This window comes from Solea solea, chromosome 3 (assembly GCF_958295425.1).
Source record: "Solea solea chromosome 3, fSolSol10.1, whole genome shotgun sequence".
Classification (NCBI taxonomy): domain Eukaryota; kingdom Metazoa; phylum Chordata; class Actinopteri; order Pleuronectiformes; family Soleidae; genus Solea; species Solea solea.
Window position 1 is genome coordinate 2,400,195 of NC_081136.1, and position 27,560 is coordinate 2,427,754.

General features: G+C 41.9%; 1 protein-coding gene across 1 annotated transcript in view; it reads left to right on the plus strand.

The window, feature by feature from the left end:
- The window catches only part of col4a5 (collagen, type IV, alpha 5 (Alport syndrome)), a 36,019-nt gene extending 17,178 nt beyond the window's left edge, over positions 1–18,841 (plus strand). The window contains exons 12-49 of the mRNA XM_058623944.1: positions 188–229; positions 334–426; positions 858–911; positions 1,018–1,074; positions 1,597–1,641; positions 1,731–1,784; positions 1,863–1,904; positions 2,485–2,578; positions 3,138–3,422; positions 3,541–3,630; positions 4,587–4,657; positions 4,895–5,086; positions 5,168–5,336; positions 5,627–5,719; positions 5,816–5,920; positions 6,092–6,189; positions 6,313–6,463; positions 6,542–6,655; positions 6,852–7,019; positions 8,355–8,444; positions 8,538–8,684; positions 8,812–8,910; positions 8,997–9,086; positions 9,222–9,361; positions 9,430–9,556; positions 9,644–9,823; positions 9,917–9,967; positions 10,177–10,362; positions 13,678–13,811; positions 14,051–14,123; positions 14,222–14,293; positions 14,387–14,515; positions 14,735–14,833; positions 14,973–15,185; positions 15,455–15,632; positions 15,735–15,849; positions 16,119–16,291; positions 16,555–18,841. Of these exons, the coding sequence (XP_058479927.1) occupies positions 188–229; positions 334–426; positions 858–911; positions 1,018–1,074; positions 1,597–1,641; positions 1,731–1,784; positions 1,863–1,904; positions 2,485–2,578; positions 3,138–3,422; positions 3,541–3,630; positions 4,587–4,657; positions 4,895–5,086; positions 5,168–5,336; positions 5,627–5,719; positions 5,816–5,920; positions 6,092–6,189; positions 6,313–6,463; positions 6,542–6,655; positions 6,852–7,019; positions 8,355–8,444; positions 8,538–8,684; positions 8,812–8,910; positions 8,997–9,086; positions 9,222–9,361; positions 9,430–9,556; positions 9,644–9,823; positions 9,917–9,967; positions 10,177–10,362; positions 13,678–13,811; positions 14,051–14,123; positions 14,222–14,293; positions 14,387–14,515; positions 14,735–14,833; positions 14,973–15,185; positions 15,455–15,632; positions 15,735–15,849; positions 16,119–16,291; positions 16,555–16,636 (4,395 nt within the window). The 3' untranslated portion in view covers positions 16,637–18,841. The remainder of the gene's footprint in view (positions 1–187; positions 230–333; positions 427–857; positions 912–1,017; positions 1,075–1,596; positions 1,642–1,730; positions 1,785–1,862; positions 1,905–2,484; positions 2,579–3,137; positions 3,423–3,540; positions 3,631–4,586; positions 4,658–4,894; positions 5,087–5,167; positions 5,337–5,626; positions 5,720–5,815; positions 5,921–6,091; positions 6,190–6,312; positions 6,464–6,541; positions 6,656–6,851; positions 7,020–8,354; positions 8,445–8,537; positions 8,685–8,811; positions 8,911–8,996; positions 9,087–9,221; positions 9,362–9,429; positions 9,557–9,643; positions 9,824–9,916; positions 9,968–10,176; positions 10,363–13,677; positions 13,812–14,050; positions 14,124–14,221; positions 14,294–14,386; positions 14,516–14,734; positions 14,834–14,972; positions 15,186–15,454; positions 15,633–15,734; positions 15,850–16,118; positions 16,292–16,554) is intronic.
- Positions 18,842–27,560: the final 8,719 nt, after the last annotated feature.

Here is a 27,560-nt window from a genome sequence, read left to right on the forward strand (position 1 = left end):
ATCTAAAAAATTCAAGTAGAATGAAGTGAACATGTTAGAAATAATTTAAATTCACTAAATGCACTAATAATTCCATCACAGTCACTGATTTTGAAAAATCATCAGAAATGTTGACAAACATTTTTTTTTTTTTTATCATTTGGACCATAAAAGATGACATTTTCTTCTTCTTTTTTTGTCTTTGCAGGGAAACATGGGTTTGAACTTCCAAGGACCCAAAGGAGATAAGGTTCAGTGACAAGTCCAACAAACGCCGCCTGTCCTTCACCTTCTGTTTATCTCTGTGTTCCTTCAAACTGATTTTGTTTGTGTGTTGTTTGTGTGTGAGCACAGGGTGAACAGGGTTTAGCGGGACCTCCTGGTCCTCCAGGTCAGGTGGGAGAGCAGCAGCGACCGCCAGTGCACGTGATTCAGAGAGGAGACAAGGTAAGAGTTTGTTGATTCCCAGGATTGTAATTTCACAGGAAATTACAGATAAGATGAATATAAAGTAACAAAAACGATCAAAAACCCAAACGAAACGCAAAACCAAGAAATATGAACCAAAAAAGAAGAAATGTCACAAATTCACCAACATGATTTACTTTGATTATGTTTCTTCAAAAAACATCTAACGTGATTCTTGTTGGAAATGCAGCAGTTTCACCACCAGAGGGCAGATTTAAAGCTGCACAATAAATTGAGACAATGTGTGATGTTGGCCACAAGATGTCAGTAGAACACAAAAATCTGTGTATTCACAAAATGTGAAATATAAATGTGTATTTTTTTTTTTTGCTGATATTTATTCACATTTTCGTCTCTCATGTCACAGATGTATGACATTTAAGTTTGACCTTTTTTCTTCTCACCTGCAGGGAGACCCTGGACCTCCAGGCCCCCGAGGTGATCCAGGTTTTCCAGGCACTCCTGTGAGTAAATAATAAAAACAAAAGAGTCAGTTTTCGATTAAATGTAGAAAAGTTCAGTGATGAGTGAGAGAAGATCCTGGTTTCACGCGTTGTCTTCTTGTTACAGGGTCCCTCTGGTGGTCAGAAAGGAGAAAAGGGTGAACTGGGCGAAGCAGGAAAACGAGTGAGCACAATTATGTTTATGTTTATGACAACAAAAACATGGACTGCAGTGCAGCAGTTCCTTGACCTCACTTTTGAATCCTTGAATTCTGATGCATCTGGCTCATTTACGGAGGGTGCAAATCAACAAAATGGAAGCCCAAAATTCATAAAAGGCCGACTTCCTGTTGAGTTGTGGCCATGGTTGCGGTCGACTTTTTTGTTCGTCTTGGTCTATAACATCATCCCACCAAGTTTCGGGAAATTCGGTGGAACCCACGCACGCTGAAGTCACAGGGCACTTCCTGTTTCGGGGCGGATGGGGGAAATTCACAGAGGGTTGAGGGTTGAGGCCATGGTTACGGTCGAAATTTTTGTCCGCCCCTGCCATTCGTGGTTCAGTCCCTAAAAAAATGACCTCATAGCTGTTAAACTCACAAAGGCTGAAGTACAAAAGTAAAAAAGTACTAAATATTATAAAACTGACTCGTTTTCACTGAGATTCTGAATTTAAGCATTTTCTTTGCTTTCTTTTTTTTTACAGGGAAAATCAGGCAAAGACGGCGACCCTGGTCCTCCAGGTTTCCCCGTGAGTTCTGTTCACATAGAAGACGTTTGTTTGTTTTTTTATTTAAATAATGTTCATTCACTTGTATAAAACACATGGTTCTCTTTCAGGGCGGCAAAGGAGACCAAGGTTCTCCAGGTGTTCCAGGCAGAGATGGAGAAAGAGTAGGTTCATATATGTATACATCATTTTCAAATTACATCCACTTAAAAATCAAACCCAATTAAATGTTTTGATTTTAGGGTCTAAAAGGAGATCGTGGATATCCAGGTCCACCAGGAGTGGTGAGTATTTATTTATTTATTTATTCATTCATTCATTCATTCATTCAAACAAAGAAAAACTGTAATGTAACTATGCAGCCATAAAAAAGATCCATTACATTAAAAACAAAACAACAAAAAATAATGATTTCTTAAAGAACTCATTCCCTCGTCCTAACAATGACAAAGTTAGTTAACTGACCATTTTCTGACTACTAGGTGGTCCCATTTCTGCGACAGATTGAGCCAAAAAATATTAAATGTAATGTAGTGTCTTTTGTACTAAGTTTAATATTTGTATAAATAATTCAAAATAAAAAAGATTGGTCAGAATTACACATTAAATAGAGTGTTTTGGTGGTGCACCCCATTCTTCTGACCCCTAGATAGAGCCATTTCTTCTTTTTTTTAATATATATATGTATGTACATATATACATGTATATATATATATATATATATATATATATATATATATATATATATATATACACATACATATATACATGTACATATGTATGTATTTTTGAGTGTATTTTATTTCATAACTTAAAAATAGAGAATGTTTTTTGTGGACTTTTTTTCTTTCTTTGCGTCCGCAGGTGATCGGTGGTCAGACCGGCGGTCGCGTCGGTGATAAAGGTGAACCCGGTTTCCCGGGATCCCCCGGACTTAAAGGAGATCGAGGACCAGGAGGTAAAAGCGATAAAACAGAACCGCGGATTCTGACGCAACAAGTGACAAAAAACAACTGACGTTGAATTGTTTAAATTAAACGATAGCAAAGCTGTGAACCAGCCTAGAAGCTAGCATGGCTACTTTTAATAGGAAAGGTGAGCAAATGTTTGCTAACGAGCTAATGCTAAAAGACCGCTTGTCTGTCAATTCATATTTCTGTGTGTATGTATTTTCCTTGTTCTTACAGAATATTTGGCATATTTAAACATTAATGACATTAAACCTGGTATTTAATGTCTTTTAATTGAGGTCATTTGTCCACAAAATAAAGAAAAAATGTCTCGTTGTTGCCTGAGTTGAGTTTACTAACATGCAACTTTCTTAATTTACTGTAAATTAATATTTATTAGAAGTCATTTGGTCGATCTTGAAAAGATTAACGACTAAAATAATTGTTAGCTGCAGCTCAAAACTCTACTATTTATCTAACAATGTTCTTTTAAACATGTAAAACTAATCAAAACTTGACAGAAACAAGTTAACTTCATGCTAAACCGTTTCCTCTCGTCCCTCTAAGGTTTAACTGGACCTCCCGGATCACCAGGACTCCCAGCCATCGGCGGCAGCGGTCAGCCTGGAACCCCTGGCTACCCCGGAGAGAGAGGTCAGAAGGGAGACAGTGGCGACCCAGGCATCGCTCTGCCGGGACCGCCGGGACGTCCAGGAACACCCGGTCTACAGGGTCAACAAGGACCTCCTGGACCTCCGGGCTTTTCCACCGGACAGAACTGCGTCGGTGGAGAACCCGGACGCCCTGGTGTGCAGGGAGAGCGAGGTTACCCGGGAGAGAGGGGGCAGAAAGGTGAGAGACTGTGAAGATCTGGACTGAAGTGTGAACGTCATGTTAACTGATGTTTATAAAATTGATGATGATAATAATAATAATAATAATAATAATAATAATGATGATGATGTTGTAGGTACGAAAGGCGACACCTGTGTGAACTGCTTTGGTGGAACCAGCCCAATTCCAGGACCACAAGGACCAACTGGACCAGCCGGACTCCCTGGTAATTATCCAAAACTTTTGCATTTGAGTTCTAGATATTTTGTTAATGAAATGTATGTAATGTATGTAATTTGATAGTTAATATGTTCAGTTAGCTGGAACGCAAGGAAGAACGGATTTTAACAGTTTAATAAAAAGACTTGTGTAATAAAATCTACGTCAGTTTAAGTCTACGTATCTACGTCACATGTTCACGTTTAACTCTCACTTTTCCAACAGAAAACTGAAGTTTGTAAAGCACTCGTTCTCCCACACCAAACCCCATAGAGGTTTGGTGTGGAGTTGTTGATCCGCTGCTGCCTCCATCACTAAGTTCAAATGTCTTATTTTGTCACTTCAGCATTAAAAATCCTGCATTTTGATTTACCTCAGTGACACAAAGTGACCAGACGAGGCAGCAGTAGACCAGCAGCTCCTGTGTCCCGGCGAGCTAAAATCACTGATTTTCTTTGTAATACTTCCAGGCCACCGTACTATCCCTTTAACAACTTGGTCAAACAGGAAAACAACAGTTAAAAAAAGAAAGTATTTTCTCTGATAAATAAAAATAGAATCACACAATTCAGACCAGAAAAACTTCACCCGAATGAAACAAGAAAAACACAGTAAAGCGGCCAAACGCAGACGTCCAGGCCTAGATTATTCAGATTAAATATTTAGATAAATAGAAGGGAAGAGATTTACGGGAAAGAAAAATCCTTACCGTCGAGGAACCCGGAGTGTAGCACTGGGAAATCCAATGAGCCAACGAGACACAGGTGAGAGAGACAAACACAGACAGGAAGTCACACCACAGCAGGCAATGAAGCAAAGTCCTTTCAAAATAAAATGGGAATCACAGGGGAAAAAAGAAGATAATTACAGTTTTAAAGCCATGAGTAATCATTGTCTTTAGATTTACAGTATATTATTTAATTATCCTTTGTGACTGAATATGACACTAACTCTGATCGTCAGGAATTCCCGGCAGCGCAGGAACCAAAGGAGACAGAGGATATCCGGGATCACCTGGTCCTCTCGGCCAACCTGTGAGTCACCTTATATAACCATTCATTTTAATGTTTCATTTCATGTTTTAACCTAATCATACATTGTAAGTTTTATTAATTATAAAAAAATTTGGGGCCCTTTAAAGTGTCTCAATTACATAGTTTGTCCACCAGAGGGCACTGACATACATTACAATCCTTAAATAACCTCTAATGTTTAAAAAAAAAAAAAAAAAAAAAAGCAGCTAAATCTTTTCTATATCCTTTTGGTTCCAGGGTTCCCCCGGTTCTCAAGGTTCTCCAGGGTTCCCAGGAGAGAAGGGAGACCCAGGTGATGCCATCACAGTCAGTGGTGTAAGGGGGGAAAAGGGTGACTCTGGTTTCCCTGGATCACCTGGTCTACCAGGTCTGGATGGTCGCCCTGGACGTGACGGACAGCCTGGACTTCCTGGGCCCAAAGGAACTCCTGTAGGTGGCTTTACTCACATGTGCAGAGGTAAAGATTCCACCATGGCTCAGTTCTTCACTACCTGTGACTGTGTTTGACAGGGACCGCTGGTGGCGAAAGGAGAACGAGGAGTCCCTGGTGAGTCAGGTGCTCCTGGTATTCCAGGGGACAGGGGTCCCCCAGGTTCCCCCGGCTTTGGACCTCCAGGGGCCTCAGGAGATAAAGGTGTCCAGGGTGTCTCTGGAAGACCTGGAGCTCCTGGTTTTCCAGGTAAGAGGATCACTTTTGGTTTTATCTAATTTATGATGATAATCCATATGGCAAACTGATTTCCCACTGATTCAAGGGCATTTGCTCAAAGAAGCCTCACCGCACATGGCCACCAATTTCTTGAGGAAAGTTCTATAGTTGATACAGAATCATGCTGACTGATTTAGCTCAACCCATATCTCAAAATCTATAATAAAACAACACGGGAAGAATGACCACTTTAGACCTGCTCAAAGATGTAAGTCAACAATTCATCCTCTTACCTCTGACTTCTGTTTCTCTCCATGCAGGTACTAAAGGTGAACCAGGCCTGACGGTGGCAGAGAAAGGATTACCAGGACCAAGAGGACTGGATGGCGAGTCTGGATTGCCCGGTTCACCAGGTTTACACTCCTCATCTAGGCCATACTCACATGAACAGCTAAGATAAGGTGTATCTGTATCTGATTGGTTTTGTTTATTCCATTCTTTATTATCAGGTAGCCCAGGTACACCAGGACAGCCTGGTTTTCCTGGTACACCAGGGGCAAAGGGTGACCCTGGACTCCCAGGCATTGGACTTCCTGGGCAACCGGGTACTAAAGGTCAGGACAATCACAGATTCTACCGTCTTCCTTCTTGATCTGTTCAGCACTTCCTATGTCTATCTCCTCTGCCACACAAACTGTTGTACTTAGCTCTTATCAATTTTTCTTCTTCTTGCCTTGTTGCCTTCAACTCTTCCCTCATCCACATTCTTACCGTTTCTCTTCCAGGATTCCCAGGTATTCCTGGACAGCCAGGATCTCCTGGTGGATCTGGTAGACCAGGAGTCGATGGACTCCCTGGCCAGTCTGGAATTCCGGGACCTAAGGTAAGCAGATAGAAGGACAGACAGAATATATACTACAGTGATACCAATGGGGAATTAATTATGGAAACTCAGAAGGTAGATGATATCCATTTGGCTTCTTGTGAACATGTGTGTTTTTGACAGGGTGAGCCTGGCTTTGGACTTCCTGGCCCATCTGGTTTACCAGGAGTTCCTGGATCTAAAGGTTTCCCTGGACCAAAGGGAGATTCTGGTTACCCTGGCGGCCCTGGTTCACCTGGAAGATCTGGACTAGATGGTGGACCAGGATCAAAAGGTATTCAGTCATTCTGGAACTGATGTAATGGGGTTGAATTGGGACCACAAAAGACAAGTCTCAATCTTCTTTTCTTAGGTGAACCTGGTACTCCTGGCATCCCTGGAGCTCGTGGTCTACCTGGAAGCCCCTCCATTGGTTCGTTGGGTACCCCAGGCGCTCCTGGACCTCCAGGCCCAGTAGGACCACCAGGTAAGATGCATAGGTTTAGATAAGAGTAAATTTCCCTAACACAGAACAACACCTCATGTAATTACTGATACCGACCACTTTATCTTCATTAGGGGACAGTTTGGAAGAGGAAAATGTTAGCAAAGCATGAATACGCTAGCAGAGTTTGAAAACAGTTCAGCATCCAGAGGCTGAAGTCTTTTTGTAACGGTTACAGGTTACCCTGGATCAAATGGACAGAAGGGAGACCCAGGCCCCCCAGGTCTTGATATCCCAGGTTTTCCAGGAGAAAGAGGGACTCCTGGTATTCCTGGTTCTCCAGGACCTGTCGGAACCCCTGGACCTCCTGGGGGACCTGGACGGGATGGCCTGTCTGGACTGCCAGGTATAATATCTCTGTTAACCTTAATTATGTTGTATTAAGGGTGATTAGTTGACGAAATAAATACAAGTTAATATTACTTAAGTAACCATCTTATATCACTGATCTCTGCGAGATGTCAGAATAACAAGATAGCTTTTTGTCTGCTAGCAAAAATGTTTTCAAACATTTTGTCATTGCTAGATCTGTATGTGCTTATGTATCCACATAGCTTCGTAGCTAGCGTTCTAAATGACCAATTACTTACTGTGCTGATTAGCTCGCTGATGGTTTATATTTGACTAGGTAGCCAGTTTGATGGTTATCTGAATGTCTTTAAGTGCTTCTTAGAGTCTTAGGTTTATTGAATAACTAACCTTCTGCTAAAGCTAAGTGATATTTAGGGTTCGAGCAACTGGGTTGCAAGAACCCTATTGTAATCGTAAGGATTATTCTTCTTCTTCCGCCCGCCAAATGAATCGCGTTTTTGATTCATTTGGCGAATTGAATTTATTGATTGATGATGGGTAGTTGCTGAAGACGACTATGTTGCTGAAAACAATACATTTTGAAAACAGCGCCTCCTGATGGTGGTAGAAAATACTAAAAAAACAAACTGTTACAACTTTGCCAATCCTGGTCCGATCTGAACCAAACTTGCTCAGATTGATGATAGTCCGGCCCAGAACAAATCTATATGAAAATATTCCATGTCAAAATCAGCGCCCCCTGGTGACAGCAGACAAAATTACACATACAGTTTGTCATGCTGCTCTAACAGGGATTGTTGTATCCACTTGAAACTTGATATGTGAGACATCAGACCCGCCCTGAACATGCCTGTTAAGGATGACCTCCCTACAGGAAGTAGAATACCCGAAACAGGAAGTAAAGTCTAACATTGTCCGATCCGCACGAAACTTGATATGTGAGTCAAGGGACCTTCCCTGAACACGTTTATGGACACACCTTTCACCCAACAGGAAGTTGGCCATTTGAAACAGGAAGTGCCCTTTTAACTGGGTTGTACATTGTCCAATCCGCAAGAAACTTGATATGTGAGTCAAAGGACCTTCCCTGAACACGTTTACGGACACGCCTTTCACCCAACAGGAAGTCGGTAATTTTAAACAGGAAACGCCATCTGACTTTGCACAGGGACGCCGCTAAAAATAACTAGTACCGCAAGTGGTTAATGAACGGGAGATGAGCTAGAGGACTCACGCAGCGACGTGGGCGCACAGAGACTCGCAAGCCCTCAAGCTCGAACCCGTTCATTACCGCTTGCGGTACTAGTTTGTTTTGTTTTTAATATCTATCCATTATTTTTGCTAATGCTTTTTTTCTGAACGGGTGCAGGTCAGAAAGGAGACATGGGTTCAATGGGATCTCCAGGACCATCTGGAGGACCAGGAGGCCCAGGAGGACCAGGGGGCCCTGGAAATAAGGGTATGAGCACCCTCACACTCCATATTTCTCACATAGTCTCCCACAGAGGAACCACAACATTATGGTTCTGATTTCCACATCTTTCTTCTACAGGTGAACCTGGATTCCCAGGAAGAGACGGATCACCCGGTGGTCCTGGCCTTAAAGGAGAGAGGGGTGACAATGGTGTTCAGGGACCTCCAGGTTTGTCTGTGACACCAATAACCACAAAAGGTGACAAAGGAGACTCAGGACTACCAGGTAAAACTAAACCGACATCTTCAATTGATTTTGAATTTGTCTTAGGTTACCAAATAATATTTCATCATAATAATAATATTTCAAGATATAACACATACATGTGCTTGTGTGTGTTTGTGTTCTTCAGGGGCACCAGGTTTTCCAGGTCAGAAAGGCATTTCTGGTCTTCCTGGGGATCCTGGCCTGCCAGGGTCAGATGGTCGCCCTGGACTCCCAGGACCATCAGGTATAGATCTGAATCTAACACATACTCAGTAATGCTAAGTGGTGTTTTGAAAAAGATCTATAATGTACCATATCCCTTGATTTCAGGTCCTAAGGGAGATCCTGGTATACCAGGAGGCCCAGGCAGCCCTGGAGGACCAGGAGCAAAAGGCAGCATGGGAGAAATGGGATTTCCAGGTTGGTTTAAATGTTGCATAGCTCTTTATTTTTGATTCTCCAATTTAGTTGTTGGGGACTGAACTTGTATAGTGTATAACAATGTTGACATGGTTTTGATATGAGTTTAAATAAAATGCCTTGATCATGTCTCAGGACCATCAGGGCAGAAGGGTCTATCGGGTCAATCAGGGAGGTCAGGACCATCAGGACAGCCAGGATCACCAGGTTTTCCTGGAGCCAAAGGTGAACCAGGGTCTGCTGGGGTTGGACCACCTGGAATAGCTGGACAAAAGGTACAGAAGTCGATCATTCAAAAAAAATGTGTACAGGTTCCCACTTACTCACGTCATGTTTTTGATAGGGTGAGCCAGGCCAGTCAGGGTTCCCAGGAAGTCCAGGACTCAAGGGAGGTCCAGGATCATCTGGTCTCCCAGGTTTACCAGGAGGACCAGGTCCCAAAGGAGATCCTGGCCTCCCAGGATTCCAAGGTAGGTTCAAGTCTAGAGATGTTCACACATGATATTAAATGTCAGTGACTGAACATTGACCACCTTCTCTATGTGTTTGCCTGTCAGGTTCTCCTGGTATCCCAGGTCCCAAGGGTCTCGATGGTGGACCAGGTGCACCAGGTCTCAATGGAGCTCCTGGTAGACCAGGAGAGTCTAGCCGACCAGGATCACCAGGTTTGTCAGGAGAGAAGGGTCAGGCAGGTCGTGACGGTATCCCAGGGCCTGCTGGAATCAAAGGAGAGCCAGGTGAGTCCAGTGAGCTTATAAAGAGGAAATAAATCATTTTACAGTTAATTTTTTTATTTGATTCATGTTACCTCTGTGTCATTTCCTCTGCAGGGCTTCCTGGTTTTGGTGGTCCTGGTCCTTCTGGGCTTCCTGGGTTGCCAGGTGAGTTACAGCCCATTCTCTCTAATGATGCCTAGTACTTGCTCATTGTGTGAACTGTTGAGTTTCTCTGATCTCGATAACGTTGTCTATGTACAGTGCTTTGAGATAATGTATGTTGTGATTCAGCGCTATGCAAATAAGAATGAATTGAATTGAATTGAATTGTCCCTGTACCAAGAAAACAAATTGTACTCTCAATTTCTGTTCAGGTGCTAAGGGAGACCCAGGTCTTCCTGGTCCCTCTGGGAGTCCTGGTTTCCCTGGTTCTAAAGGAGATGCTGGCTTTCCTGGAAACCCAGGTTCTCCAGGAAACATTGGTCCTCCTGGGCCTCAAGGACTGGCTCTGCAGGGCCCTAAAGGACAATCAGGTCCCCCTGGACCACCTGGAAGAGCAGGTAAAGCACGCCAGTATCGTACTGTGTACTGTGAGAATGTGCTGCCTGGTTTTCTAACAGACTCTGTCGGAGTCGTAGACAAAGTGCCGGTTGGTGTTCTAAGTCTTACAGTAGTTACGCTGAAATTTAAAGGCCTTTCTTTTTACAGTCACATCTGCCTGAGACACAGAGATTCACTCTTCCTGAAAACATGGCTGCCAAATGAATTAATAATTAAGGTTTCTCTATGGGGTTTGGTGTGGGAGAGTGAGTGCTTTTACAAACTTCAGTTTCCTGTTGGAAAAATCTGTCTGACAGTGAGATAAAGACGTGAACATGTCCGTAAGATATCGTAGACTTAAACTGATGTGGATTTTATGAGCTAAAGTCGTTGTTTTCTCTTCGGTCCACACTTGCGGCCATTTTGTTTTCGCAGAGCTTGAGCCTCTCTGGTGGTTCTCAGTGCAGGTGGTGCTCACAACTCAGAGACATTGTGGCGATTATGTGTGAGCACATCATACAACCACTCTTTAAAAAAATTAAAACCGTGTGGAATTCATTTTTCCAGGAAAACCAGGCAGCAAATAGCAGAAACTGCACTTTTGTCACTTTTGTTGATTTGCATGTTAAAAATAGACATACACACACACACACACACACATTGTATGCCTTCTCACGAGGAAATGTCGGGAGTCACTGACCACGCCCTCATCCATCCACCCGCCCTCACGACTCCTCACCCCCTCCACCCTCGTCCCTCCCTCCCCCTCATCTCACAGCAGAGGGAATCTGTAATCCATTCATTTCTCCACAGCTTTGATGCACTGTCACCGGTGTGTGTGTGTGTGTGTGTGAGTGTGTGTGAGAGACTCATGATTGTGTGTGTTCACGTGTTAATGTCACATGACGTCATTTTCCCAGAAATGTCGGTGTGAAACAGTCGAGCCTGAGACAAACTCACAAAACTCACGTTTTTTAATTTATGAATCTGTCTCGTTCTCTCCATCCACGCTCATGACCTTTGACCTTTCCTCCGTGATCTGCTGTTATTCTCAGGCCTCGTAAACGCAAACAAACATCACGTGTGAGCGTTGTGTGTTTGTGTCAGGCTTGTTTCATTTTTTGTGGGTTTTATTTTTTTGTTTGTTTATTTTTGTCACAACAATCAGTCGTCTGCACGTCACCGTCTGTCTCGAAACACACAGACACACACAGACACACACAGAGCTGGAGCGAGTGGTCAGCGCTGATTGGCCCCTGTAAACCTGCTCGTTTAAACCTCCCTATTGTTCATTTTGAGTCCGCGTTAATAATATAAATATTTGGCCAGTTTTTTTGCTCCATGTTTGGTCTCCACCACCGGCTAACAACACAAAATTGTCGTGTTTTTCTCAAACGCTGACCACACGATGGCGCTGTGTGGCACAAACAAAACACCCGAGTCACGTTCGTGAGTGGAAGGGTAAAAAAAAAACAAAAAACAAAAACACTGATACTGATGATGTCAACATTTTAACTCCTGTTTCCTGTGGCTTGGCCCCACCCACACATGGTGTGGCCCCGCCTCTTGGCATGATGACATATGCGTCCGGCCTCCACAGGTCCCTCAGGTCAGATGGACAAGTCCACATTCTTCTGCATGATTGGTTTTTTTTTTTATAAACAGAAACGTTAAATTTCACTTCCTGGTTCTTGGGGAACACTTTTGTATTATTATTTTTAATCTTAATCTTAATCTGACACTTTATTCTCTCCCTTCCTTCTGCACTCTGATGTTTACGTAATCCACCTTTAACAAGTGAGCACCTTTCAAAAAATATATATACAGTATAAATTTATTTGGTTTTATGATTAAAAAAAAACTAAGTTTAACTCACCTGAGATTTTAAACCTGTCACCATTAGCATGAACACATGAACACATGAATAATACACAGAACTAACTCACCAGTGTTTTTAATTCTATGTCGTGTTTAAATTCAATCATTTAAGTTTAAAATATTACCAATAAAGTTTAACAGAGTTGACACTGAGGTCACGCGGTGAAAATATTTCATTTGAATTAAGTTTTAATCATCGTTTAGGACAATAAACTTTTAATGTATTGTATTTTTTTATTCTTTAATGTGAAAATACTATGTTGAAAAATCTAATTTACACATAAACACAGATTTATGATCTTTAATGTAATTTGAATAATTTATATTGTATTATTATTGTAAATGTATACATTACTATGGTTTATTTTTTAAACAAATTGTGTGTATTTAATGTTAATTAACATGTTTAATACCTTTTAATGAATTCATTGAATTCTATTCATTGTTACTTGTGTTTTTCCAGGTATGAAAACAAAATTCCACCTTTTAAACAAGGTTTTATGATTTGTTTTTATATAAAAACGTTGCATTTTTTGCAGGAAATAGATTGACTGTTAATCCCAAAGTTAAAGTGGTGACTTTGTGCGACGTGACCTCAGTGGTTCAAACCTCTTTTTGAGATTTAATTCACATTTCACTTCAGAAAATTATATGTAGTAAAATTATATTTATATCCCATAAACAGACGGATGAGAATGTTTTTCTTTCTTCTGTTTAAACATCGTCTTCTTGTTTTTTTGCCTTCGCTTCGTCAACCTCCCACGATTCCGTATTACTGTGGAATTCTGGGAATCCACAGGTCCTGCAGGTTAGACTCTAGTGGTTTGATGGTTTTTATGACTTTTGCTTGTCGGTGAACGAGCGTTTGTTCGTGTTTGTGTTAGAGACTTTTTTTTTCCTCGACAGGAAACAACGGAGGCTTCACGTTTTCACAAATATATAAATCTGTTTATGAAGAGTTTCATTCTGAGTCTGTTTCACTTATTCACACTGATATTGGTCCTGATTATCGGCCGTTACTTATCAATCCCTTTATTGGTACTAGTCCATATATTACAATACGTATACGACGTTAAAAAGGATAAAAAGTTTTTCAGTTTACGTGTTTTTATGAGCTTTAGCTGTTTTTCTGTACGTAGTCAAACTTATATCAAATATCCAGACGTCCACGTCTGAAAAACGGCTCAAGAAACGAATCATCAACAAAATTTGTCTTTATTTTTGGAATGAAACTCTTCAAAAAAATTAATAAGTTTGTGTATTCATGTTTAAACAAGCTTTGTTTTTGTAGTTTGTTGTTATTGTATGTTTTGAAATAAAGTTAACCCCAACCCAGGAAAAAAAAATGGAAATGAAACTGTTTCCAGTCAAACTTAAATATAGATATGATTGCTGAATGTTTTCTCCTCTTTTATTCTGTAACTGACCTTTGATCCCTGTGGCATTTGCGTCTCAAGGTCCTCAGGGTCCCCAGGGTACACGTGGACCAGCAGGAAGTGGCGGCGTCAAGGGAGAGAAGGGTATTTCCGGCGCTCCAGGTCAGCCGGGCTTCCCGGGACAGAAGGGAGAGTTCGGTACTCCAGGATTCCCTGTAAGATTTCATTTTCCTTTACTGAGCTAAATGTGCTGTGAGCGTCCCCTACTGCACCAAGAACCACTATGAGACAAGTCTATGATATCTTCAGAACATGTTCACATCTTTATCTAGAAAACCTTCTCTGTGCCATAGGCTGGTTCTCAGCAGCAGGGGGCGCTCATAGCACAGCTCAGTACTTCAACCAGAAACCTGAACCTGCTGGGATGTAAAAATATGCTCCTGTTTCTCACCAGGGTCCTTCTGGTCTTCCTGGCAGTACTGGTATAAAAGGAGACATTGGTCTGCCTGGTGTTCCTGGATTCCCCGGTTAGTCCACAATCCTGGACCAGCATCTCCTCAGTCCTCTCTTTACGCCATAAATATTTTATCAATACATCATCAATTTCTTTCTTCTTCTTTACCAGGACCAAAGGGAGACTCAGGTCTCCCTGGTGGAAATGGTCTTCCAGGAGCACCTGGAGACGAGGGACAGCGTGGTGAGTGACCACACTGATCAAGTATGAAGTTTCACTTTACTTGATATCCATATTAAACATGAATTATTCCCCAATGTTACCTTTGACCTCTAGGCCTTCCTGGTGACCCTGGCATACCTTCAGCTCCCTATGTTGTGAAGGGGGAGCAGGGACCTCCTGGTCCTCCAGGCCTGCTTGGTCCTCGTGGACCACCTGGTGCTTCTGGACGTGAAGGACTCCCAGGTGAGTCAACACAGTCTTTTACAGGACTTGAAAACAGACACAAAACAGTCAGGTTTTAATTTCAACATCATTCCTGCAGTAACACACAGCTGACTCAAGGGGGAGCCCTTTGTACACTGCTGCTCATTTATAACCTCTTCCAAAATCCCCCTGCCTAACCTGTTGGTGTAGCTCCAAATTTACAGTGTGTAATGTTTTTTTTTATTCTTCTTGTGTTAGGTCAGCCCGGAAACCCTGGAGACCCTGGTCTGGAAGGTCCTCCAGGATTTAGCGGCCCATCTGGTAGGAAGGGAGATCCTGGACCCGCTGGTCAGCCCGGTACGTTCTTTTATGTTGTTGACTTAAGGGTCTTGCTACCATCTAGCGGCTGAAATTCACAGATTAATAAGAGTTACATAATTAGAAACATAAGCCTACAGTAGGTCCCATTTCAAATCTGTGCTTCATATTGTCTCAGGTCAGCGTGGCTTCCCTGGTCCTCCTGGTTCAGATGGTCCTCAAGGATCTCCTGGTGTTCCAGGAACGGCCTCTGCAGCCCATGGATTCCTCGTCACCCGACATAGCCAGAGTCAGGAAGTTCCCTTCTGTCCTGATGGAACAAGCCCCATCTATGACGGATACTCCCTGCTGTACGTGCAGGGCAACGAGAGAGCTCATGGACAAGACCTTGGTATGGAAGGGCTTTGATTAATTCTTTGATAATTCCCGGGAACAGGTTGGGAGGATTTTTGAGATGGAAAAAAGTGGTTTTGAAGATGTATTTGACTTGGATCCATCCAAGGGTGGCCGGGTTAGCAGCTCTAGGGGGCTCCAGACTTCCCTTTCCCTGGCCACGAACCAAGCCCAACCTTCTGAGAAAACCCATTTTGGCTGCTTGTACCTGCGATAGAAGTTGTTTCATAAATGTTGCCTAACGTCTCTCTCCGTCTTGTCCTTCAGGCTCGGCGGGCAGTTGTCTGCGCAGGTTCACCACCATGCCCTTCATGTTCTGCAACATCAACAACGTCTGCAATTTCGCTTCCCGCAACGACTACTCCTACTGGCTGTCCACTCCTGAGCCCATGACAATGTCCATGGCCCCCATCACCGGAGAGGGTATCAAGCCTTACATCAGCAGGTAACGAAAGGCCGATGGACGACATACGGAGGGAGGGAGGTACGGATGGTCGGACGAAGAACAAGATGTTTGGGATTAAATTTGACATATCTGTGTGTCCAGGTGTGCAGTGTGTGAAGCTCCTGCCATGGTGATCGCAGTCCACAGTCAGACCATCCAAATTCCTTCATGCCCGACACGATGGGATACTCTGTGGATAGGATACTCCTTCATGATGGTAGGCCATTTTGCATATTACTGTTAGCTGTTACCATAGCTTTGTTATTTAATCCGACTCTAATTAAGTGCGGTTAAAAACCAGGTCTACTGAGGTACAGGTTGGCAAGTAAAAGGTCCAAACTCTTGAAAGACATCCAACAAAAACCAGTAACACAATCAGGACATGTCCAAAGAACTTTAAGACCATAAAGTGTCAAAATCCAAATCCAGACTGAATCTAAAACTGTTATGTTAAGTACATAAATCTCTCTCGTCTTTTGTCCTCAGCACACCAGTGCGGGAGCAGAAGGCTCCGGTCAGGCCCTGGCCTCCCCCGGCTCCTGCCTGGAGGAGTTCCGCAGCGCCCCCTTCATCGAGTGCCACGGCAGAGGGACGTGCAACTACTACGGCAACTCCTACTCCTTCTGGCTGGCGACTGTAGAACAATCTGAGATGTTCAGGTACGGAGGCACATGGCGCAGCGCTAATGTAGCAAAGGATTGTATTTCCACTGCCCCCTAGTGGCCTAAATTTCATTATGCATTAAGTGGCATTTCTTTGTGTTACTGTGGTCACTGGATCTCATGTGTTTATGTACACTAAAGGCTAAGCACAAAAACTCACTTTCTGCCTCGCATTTTCTCGCATTTCTTCTCTTGAGTATATATCGGTATTTCCATTTGTGTCATGTCTCTGAACTTGTTTTAACCTTTGACCTCTACAGGAAGCCTCAGTCGGAGACCCTGAAGGCAGGGAACCTACGAACCCGCGTCAGCCGCTGCGTGGTCTGCATGAAGAGGACGTAACGGCACCCGGTGATGAGCCCGCCCACTTTTCCCAGGGAGTCAAACATGATTGGACGACGAGGGAGACAAGTAGTAGTAGTAGTAGTAGGAGGGGGGAGGGTGGTGGTGTTGGTTGCCAAGGCGACAAGGTGGAATTCCAATGGTGCGTTGTCTTCCGAAAGAGGAAAACAAAAACAAAAAAAACAACCTTTGACTTTAACAATGGTGCTACTGTGCGACACAGCTTAAAAAAACCTGACGCAAAACAAATCTTTACATTCAGCCTTTGTCTTTCTTAAGAAGTACCTCAGAAATTATAATATAAATATATATCTATCTTCACTTAAAGGTGCCATGACGGACGTGTGACAGCAAAAGTGCTTCTTTCCCCCCACTCTTTTCCCTTCTTTTTTTTAGAGGATCATTCGTCGTTGTTCGTGGGATGTAACGCTATTGGAATCTCGCAATCCGATAAAACCCTGGTACGATATTTGCCACAGTACTGCGATCGCGATTGAGCCGCGTGAAGCAGCCGGCGAAGTCAAAGCTCCACTGTGTAAGAGTTAGCGACATCTAGTGGTGAGACTGCAGACGGCAACAAATTCACCCCTTCTTCTTTTTCTTTTTGAGAACTATGGGGGCCTTCACAGAAATATGGCGGCCTCCGTAAGCCGAGGCCCACGCCCTATGAGAACCAAACCACTTTTTATTTTGACGCGATTATTTCCGCCAATAATCGTGTCTAAATGTTACGCGGTTGGATTTTTGAATAATTTTCAAGCGGCGGAGTGCAAAGGATTGTGGGTACTTCCTCCGCTCTGCTTCACTACAGCTGATACGAAACACGCCATATGTTTTTTTTGTTCTCAGGATAACGTGAAAATGACGATAACTTTTCATCCCGTTTTTTAGTTGTTTTTTTCTTTGTCGGTGCAACAAATGCGCGACTGTTTGTTCACTCATTCATTCATTCATTCACTCACCATTGCTGCATTTTTGTTCTGTTTTTTTTTTCTTCGTGGAAAACGAGGACTGGATTGTTACCAAATCGGCACTTTGACTTCGGAACATCCAACAATGCGATGCACTGATGACAAACTTTTCCTTAACGAGACTCTCTCTCTCTCGCTCTTTCGTTACCTGTGGTGGTACTAACTCTCCCGGCTTTAGCCCCGCCCCCTAACCCGCCAGCTTTCCTTTCCTTCATGTTTTTATTTTTTTATGTAAGTAAAACATTGTGTATATTGTGTAAAACACCTTCTGTTCTTAGCATGTTAGGTTTTCGGGTCAGTACCAGTTTTTTTTTTTTTTTTAAATGATTCCAGATTACACACACGCAAACACTCATTCATTCATTCATTCACTCATTCACATGACTGCTTCACTCACACTCACCAGCTCATATTGTACAAAGTAAGGCTTTTATGAATGAAACAGTATTTTATATATAATAAATATATATTTGAAAAAAAAGAGGAGTAAAAGGTATATTTTTCGGGCTGTGTCGCAGGGGTGGGTGGGGGGGGGGGTCATTGTTCACATTTCACCGCCGAAATAAAAGCCACGTAACTACTGAGCATAGACGAGTTCCCTCAAACCCGACAGCCTTGTACGATATTAACGATCGCTTTCACCTTTTTTTGTATTCCATTTGTAGAATTATTAATATCGATAACAATAAAGATAAATGTGGACGTGACATAAAAGTGGGATTTGCCTGTAGGTTTTTTTATGTGGATTATTAAAAAAAACATGTTTTGTTTTTGTTTGTTTGGAACATTTCCAGGTGCTGGGCTTTACTGTAAAACACCTGAGGCTTTGTGGGAGGAGTTTTACTTTTTACACCCCAAAAAAAAAAATCCTTGAAAATCCACTTTTCATTTGAATTTGTCTCCAAAATGGGTTCATGTGTTCACTCTGGATCATTTGAATCAGGTGTTAAAGTGCTCCTGATGTACTGTACGTCTACAAGAGCTGTTTGTGGGGGAGGGAGGGAGGGAGGGAGGGAGGGGGAGGCGTGTGTGTGCTGGGGGAGGTCCTGTGATTTTATTGTTGTTGGTTTTTTTTGTTTTTTAGAAACTGCTATCATGAATTCTAATTTTATCAAACTGGGTTACAATTTAAAGCAAATGTGTATTAATTTCTTTTTTTGTTTTTTTTTTCCATGTTATATTATCCAGAAGTTGTTATAAACTTTTAAGACTGAAATAAATATGATGTCCAAAGTGTCGTCTCCTGGAAACATCTCACTGTTAGACTGTTAGTCCAGCAGGAAACTCAAGTTTGTAAAACCAATCAGTGATTTTAGCTCTTGGGGACACAGGAGCTGCTGGTCCACTGCTGCCTCGTGTGGTCACTTTGTGTCACTGAAGTAAATCTGAACCAAGGATTTTTAATGCCGGATTTTACAAAATAAGATGTTTGAACTCAGTGATGGAGGCAGCAGTGGATCAACAACTCCTGTGTGCTGTGATGTTTAAATCACAGATTTTCTCTATGGGGTTTGGTGTGGGAGAGTGAGTGCTTAACAAACATCAGCTTTTGTCAATTAATTCATAAATACTCTTAAAAATACTACTTAGAATGAACAAATCCAAGTAAAATATTGTATGTCTCTCATTGAAAAGCTGCTCATTCAGAAAACAGGTGAAGTTGTGATTATTCAGAATCTTTAACCCTAAAATCTTACAACAGACTCTCACAGAGTCACAGTGTGTTACAGCCAGAGACCAGCAGGTGGCGGCATCACTGCACAGAGTCACAGGACACTCATGAGTGCAATGAGAAAAAAAAAACCCACATGGATTCAGTAAAAAGGTTGTCTGTGAATCAGAGAAACATTTTAAATTCCCTCCACATTCAGGTTGAGCAGCAGGGGGCGCTCACAGCACAGACAGCCACACGTTTTAGATTTGAATCCTCCTGCTGAGACCTGCTGCTCTTTTGTCTGAGTTTGAGACACTGCTGCTGGAGCCTGTGAGGATCACGTCAGTCCATCCCATTACCAAAGACGTGGATTACATGTTCCCGAGCTAAAGGGACCAAGGTGTCCTGCCAAAGTGTCCTTAAGCAAGACACAGAGTCCTGGGAGTCAGAGAGCAGCAGCTGCACTCTCGCACACCAAACCCCATAGAGAAAATCAGGGATTTTAACGTCACAGCACACGGGAGTCGTTGATCTACTGCTGCCTCCATCACTTAAGTTCAAATTAATTTTTTTGTGAATACGACTTTTGAAATCCTTCGTTATGATTTACGTCAGTGACACAAAGTGACCACAGGAGGCAGCAGCAGACCAGCAGCTCCTGTGTCCCCGCCAGCTAAAATCACTGATTTTCTCTATGAGGTTAGACAGACATTTATAATAAGGGGAGGAGGAGCAGGAGGATAGCGAGGAGGAGGAGGAGGAGCAGCAGAGGGAGGCCGCACTCCTGTCAGTGAAGACAGATGCTGCTGTGAGCGCCAACCAGGTCACGCCCCCTGCTGGGTGACATGGAAATAAGAAACCATGAGGTGAAACTCTGACGCATCCTCCTGTGTGTGTGTGTGTGTGTATGTGTGTGTGTGTGCTCATGTACAACACTGGGTGTTGTTTTGAAACTCTACCATCAGTCCACGTCCACAGTGGTCACTGGTTCCACTAATGAAACTCTAGTGGGTCACATACTGGTGTTGAAAGGTCTGCCTGGTCCTCTACACACATACATACACACACACACATCTGAACCATCTGAAGCAGTTCCTGCCTCATTAGGACCAGGTTTTGGTCTCCATGAGGAAGACTGGTCCTGACAAGGTCAGTGTTTATTTTGCCACAGTTACGTCGTCTGTGCGATTAAAGGTCGCGTTGTCACAGGAAACGCCTCGTTACTTAAAGGTCACATGACATTTGAGTCAGGGAACAATAACAATGTCACACTCTGATAATCAGCTCATCAAATCTCCCTCTGGTGGCCATATTAGGAGCTGCAGCTGCTGCTTTCCAGGAACACACTGAGGTCACTCACACACACACACACACACACACACACTGATTTAAACGATATTATATTATTTATATTTAATATTCTCTTTCATTTTATTAAATACCTTTACATTTGATTAGTGTGAAAACTGCTGTGTCATCATTTGATGGTTTGGTTTAGTTAACTGGTTGAGTTCTGTGGTAGAATAGAACAGCTCTAGTTAAACAAGACTGGCTTCAATGAATCATCAGCAGATTATCATTAAAAACAAAGGTTTTAGTTAACCTGGCGAAGCAGTTAGTTAACCTGGTTAATTAGTTAATCTGGTCAAACAGTCAGTTAACCTGGTCAAACAGTTAGTTAACCTGGTTGAACAGTCAAACAAATTGGTTGACAGTTAGTTCATCTGGTCGAACAGTTAGTTCATCTGGTTAATTAGTTAACCTGGCCAAGCAGTTAGTTAACCTGGTTAATTAGTTTAATCTGGTCGAGCAGTCAGTTAACCTGGTCAAACAGTTAGTCAACCTGGTTGAACAGTTAATCTGGTCAAACAATCTGGTTGACAGTTATTTAATCTGGTTGACAGTTAATCTTGTCAAACAGTTAGTTAATCTGGTCAAACAGTTGGTTAACCTGGTCAAACAGTTAGTTAATTCGGTCGAACAGTTAGTTAACCTGGTCAAACAGTTGGTTAACCTGGTCAAACAGTTAGTTAATCTGGTCAAACAGTTATTTAATTTGGTCTAAGCAGTTAGTTAACCTGGTCAAACGGTTGGTTAACCTGGTCAAACAGTTAGTTAATCTGGTCAAACAGTTAGTTAACCTGGTCAAACAGTTATTTAATTTGGTCTAAGCAGTTAGTTAACCTGGTCAAACGGTTGGTTAACCTGGTCAAACAGTTAGTTAATCTGGTCAAACAGTTAGTTAACCTGGTCAAACAGTTAGTTAATCTGGTTGAACAGTAAATTAATCTCAGGCTGTGTATTTTTCAGCTTTTATCTTCAAAACACTGACGTCAAACTTAGTAAACACAGATAAATGTCAGAGTTTGACTCACAAGTTTACCAAACAAAGAAAAACAGTTTTCTTTTCAAACGCTGTTTGTGCTTTGGTTCAGAATCAGATGAGCTGATCTGACCACTCCTTCGTTAACTCACAGGTTTTCACCACTAACTGACATTTGCGTCAAAGTGCAGTCGAGCCAAAGACGAATGTGACACTGAGACATGTGAGACACAGATGACGTCCAGTCCACGCTGGTGACGCCATCATCGCCTCCAAGTGACTGAGCAGCAGAATTCTTTCAATCTTATTTATAGCCTGTGAATCAGAAGTGCCCAAGGGGCGTGGCTCACACTGACCACACCCACCTGTTCCCTCTTATCAGCTGTGTGTTGCTGTCACGACCTGAGAGTGTTTTCAGTCACATGATCACGTCTCAATCTCCAGGTTAGACTTTTCCAACAGGAAACTGAAGTTTGTAAAAACCACTCACTCTCCCACACCAAACCCCATAGAGAAAATCAGTGATTTTAACGTCACAGCACACAGGAGCTGTTGATCCACTGCTGTCTGCATCACTAAGTTCAAATGTCTTATTTTGTCACTTCGGCATTTGAAAAACTTTGTTCCGATTTACCTCAGTGACGCAAAGTGACCACACGAGGCAGCAGAGGACCAGCAGTGAGCTAAAATCACTGATTTTCTCTATGAGGTTTGGTGTGGGAGAGTGAGTGCTTTTACAAACGTCAGTTTCCTCCTCTGCTCTGCGAGCGAGCCTCTGTGTCTGTAGCTGGTTCTTCGCAGCAGGGGGCGCTCACAGCACAGTCAGGTCATGACTACATGTGTCAGTACCTCATATAACCAGGTCGTCTTATTCAGATTATAGTAAATGGAAATTGTAGAATTTGGTCAGTTGTGTACGCTGTGTGTGTGTGTGTGTGTGTGTGTGATGAAAACACTCACTCTCAGCTGACGTGGACTTTGGCTTGTTTTGACAGTTGGACTTTAGCTGAGCCGCTCGGTCACCTGAGCAGAATAAACAGCTCGTGTCATCGTCCGAAAACCAGTCGTCTGAAAAAAGAGTCTCAGGATCGAGGAAACAAAAATGATTATTGACAGATACACGTCTTTTTTTTTTTCCAAAGGTCAACAAATCACATGATTGATGAGGAAAAACAGCACTTTTTTACATTTGTTTCTTCAATTTTTGTGTGTTTATGATTTACAACCAAACAATAATCTCACTAAAACTAAAACTACACATAAAACCTGTTAATATTTGAATTCATTTTTAAATTGACCTACAGTCAAAATTGGGCACTAAAACCATTGTCCTGACATCAATGAATGAATGAATGAATGAATGAAGAGTACATAATTAAAGCGTTGTTCGCAGTATAGGATCTGGTTTTACTCTCAAAATGTCAGCATTTAAAAACCATTAAAACATATTTCATAGCTTCAGCTGAGTCATGTTTTGTTTCTATCGCTGAGTCATGATTCCTCATCTGCCCCTGCTTTCCTTTAAATGCTAAGTTTGAGGAAAACAGCTAGCATTTAGGAATCCTTAAAGTCTAACTTAGCCGCTACCTTGATGTCCTCAAAACCTCCAAAAGGTGAAGTGAGAAGGCTAACATTAGCTCACTTAACTAATGTTGAAGCTGAACGGCACAAACTGTAAAAACAATAAGCTAAATATGTAGCAGTTAGCATAAGCTAGGTGGGTAGGTTTTAGGAATAAAAAGCTAACATTTACAAATTCTTATAGAATAAAACTTTGACAATATGCTAAAAATGTAACAGGTTAGCCGTTAGCTTGCTGTCCTGTGTCTCTAAGACTGAAGTGAGAATGCTAACATTAGCTTACTCACCTTGTAAAGGCACCAACTGTAATACCAGTTGGGGTTTGGTGTGGGAGAGTGAGTGCTTTACACAGTGACACAATATCACATACATTTCAAAAGACCGGCATGTTTTTCCACAAAATAAAGACAGAGGAGACCACGTTGTTTACATGAACACATTTTTATTGCAATAGCTCTATCGAAAGCAAAAAAGTTTTGATAAATATAAACACTATGCCGATGCTCAACTGGCCTCCGAGTGCCCTCCGGCCCCGCCCCTTTCCCCTCCGCAAGGAAACGAGAGAAAGGAGGAACTAAAACAAAAAAAACAAAAAAAGGGGGAGGGGGCAACTCGCGAGGCGCTGATCATAACATGAAAAAAGCGACAACTTGAGTTTTTCCCGTATTTACAGATTTATTTCCATTTTCCGCCACGGTTTTCTCTCTCTCCTTTTTTTTGTCATTCTTTTTTTGTATATAAGACGCACGTCGCTGAAAAATAATGCACATACGAAGGACACGCGCCGACGCGCTCTCGCTCGTGTAAAGCTAATAAACAACAGCATTCAACTGGGAAAATAAGAACGCGGGGGATAGGCGGTGGCGGCGGCGGCGGCGGGGGGGTAGAGTCGCGAGATTTAGCCCCGCAACAAACATCATCGTCGTCGTCACTGTCGTCGTAAAGTTGGCCATGTCCGACTGTTCACTGTACTACACAGCAGCAAATAAACTGTAATATAGTTACAAAAAATAAACATTAGGCAGAGGTCGCGACCCCACGTCTTTATACAAATAACTGCAAAAATGCCTTTGTACTCTTAAAAAAAATACTACACTCGTTTTGATTTGTTTTTGCAGAGAAACGTCGCCCAAAATAAAACCAATAATAAAAAAAAAATTAAAATAAGATGATTATTTTTACACCCCTCCCTGTAAACTAAAAATGAAATAAAAAACAAATTAATAGGAAAAAAAGAAACGCTTGCATAATGATGCAGTACCCTACGTCTTCTCTGCCAGGATTATATACGTTTATATTCATATTTTTATATATATATATATTTATATATATATATGCAGGTCTAACGTGTGTCTGCCCTCAACGAGACACAAAATAATAATAATAATAATAATACTAATAATGATAATAATTCATAAAAACAGCTGATTTTCAACGTCAGAACCAGTAACGTTCAGTTTCTTTGAGGTCGAACCGTTGCCAAAACAAAACACGGATTCTGCGTTAAATAAATTTGAATCCCAAAAATGCGACGAAGAACTGGAACACGCGAGAGGGGAGCGAACGCGAGAAATTAGATTTGGAAAAATCCTGCGAAAAACACTCGAGACTAAATCTACGAAACAAATGCGTCTCAGATCCGTCGTGTTTCAGCAGGAAGTTTTTGAAAAAATCGTTAGATAGCATTTGGCAAACGTTTATTACGTCGGAGGAGGCGGAGATTCTGAATTTTGCGATAAATTACTCCATTTTCACCCTCTCATATCGCCGCAAGGAGTCGAACAAATGATTACATGAGACTAAGAAGAGTCGCGATTGTCAAAAACATTCGTACAACACAATTTAAGAGAATAATTCCAGATTCTTTTTTTTTTTTTTTGAACGTGTGAAACAGCGGCGACTTTCCGGCAGGGAAACGTCCGATAAACACAGATATGAAGTCGCGGCCGAGGCGTTCAGTGAACGCGTGAAAAGCGGACGTACGGATTTTAAAACGGCGCAATCGCCGTCTTCTCCGCACGTGTCAAAATTAAAAAAACAACAACTAAGGAAGCAGATTAAAACACCAGATGAATTAATGAATTAACGAATGAATACTGAAAGAAACGCGATGAAATTCCGAGGAACGATGTCAGCGTCGGTCACATTTTCTCTCGTGCGGTTGATCGGTCGCAGAAACGATAAAATATAAGCCGATGAGTTTGTTTCAGTGTGAGAGGAGACGCCGGCGAACACTGTGTGCATGTGTGTGTCTATGTGCGTGTCTGTGTGTGTGTGTGTGTAACAGGTCAAGTATGTCCACCTGGGGCCACAGCTCACATTACTGGAAACCTCTGTACGTCACCGAGAGTCAGTGAAGAACACCCCGGCCTGTGTGTGTGTGTGTGTGTGTGAAGACCGTCGCTGAAACGGTGACTTCGGTGTGTGTGTGTAACGAGAGACCCCATGTGACCATGACATGTGTCCTCATGATATACAGGTGTGTGTGTGATTCATGTGTTCACATCCCAGTGTCGACGTCTTTGTGCTTTTTACGTTTCACAGCGTTGTCATCGTTGTTTTTGTGAAGACGTTTTATTTGTTATTTCTCTTCTTCCGGCTAACGCTAACCTGAACTGTGCTACGGACCACGAGAGGTAACGATGTATAACTGATTACAATTTCAAAAAAACAAAACAAAACAAAACAAACAACAACAACAACAAACAAATGATTGAGCGGCGTCCGGGGCGGTAAAATGTGGTCAGGCCACAGCAGCCGAGTTTCCCCGAAAACCACCACAGCCGCCGCGCGTTTGTAAACGTGCGAATTTCAGTTCGGTATTTTCGTTACGCTGTTAGCGTTGTCAGCTAGCAACGTAAGAAATGTAGCGACAGAGTTTGCAAAATTTGGATTAAATTGAATTGAAACACAGAATGAAAAATATTAGCGACATCAAAAGACATAAGCTAGGCTAGGCTAGCTCACCGTTTCCATGCTAACCAGCTGACACTAAAAATAAACACGGAGCCTCACATTTACGACGCCTTTTCCCTGCGAAAGAGACGCAAACAAAGAAATGTTGTTGGATAAAAATAATTAATAATAATTATAATAAAATAAAGAAAATGAAATGAGTGGAGCCGCCGCAGCAGCAGCAGCAGCAGAGCGGGAAAACATCGACGAGCCGCGGCAGCGAAGTCTCTCCGAAAAACTCAAACTATTCTTACTTTTTTAAAAGAAAAGTTCAACATTTTGTGGGGGAACATTTTACATTGACATTATTACATGAAACTAATGTTTCACAGTCAGATGTGTATGTGGCACGTTAGCTTAGCGACGAAGAGTTAAAAAAAACAAACAGCTAGCTCAGCTCCTGACATGAAGTGTAAAAAAACCCCAACAAATTAATTGTTGTTTTTTTTCAATCGAAACAAAAGATAAAATGATTACGAGCTAACGTAAGAGACGGAGGTAGTCTAGCTGTTTCCACGGTAACCAGCACATGGATGTAGTGTAGAGATACGACATTTTCTCTTTCAAGTGAGTCCGTTTAACGTAAACGTCGGCGGAATTAAGACGCGTGGGTGTTTTGTTTTTTTCCCGCTCTGCTCAGAACCATCAAAACTAAAGAAATGTCTGAATATTGCAACAAATAATAAATAATATGTGCTGTAAAAAGTAAGGATGTAGGTCAGGTTTGTCTGGTTGAGTTCGTACACTGGCACCGTACCGTTTGTTTGTTTGTTCGTCCGTTAAAAACAAAAACAAAAAAGTGAGACCCGGGTGCAAAACGGAAAAAAGAAAACGGGATGGCGTTCACGATAATCACCGTACGGTACCGCAGAGAGGATGGATTACAGCGAGGAAAACAGGTCGAAATAATCATAAAAGAATAATAAAAGATCAAAAATAATGTTTAAGTTGAACGCGACATTAACGTTTCTACATCAGTACCATAATAATAATAATAATAATAATAATAATGATGATAATAATGCCTTTGTTTAGCATTTCAGCCTCCCTTTACTGTCAGAACACCGTACCATTCTGCCCCTGCAGTCACTGACACTGAACACTAGAGGGCGAAGCAGCGCACACTGGCAGCACTGATTCTTAGGGGGGGTCGTAAGAATAAAAAAAAGGACAGGATATATGTGTGTATATATAAATATATATACACGTATATACGTATATATATATACGTATATAAGTGTATATATATACGTATATATATACATACGTATATACATATATATGTATATATATATATGTATATATATACGTATATATATACATACGTATATACATATATATGTATATATATATATGTATATATATACATATATGTATATATATGTATATATATACATATATATATATATATGTATACATATATATATATACACACACACA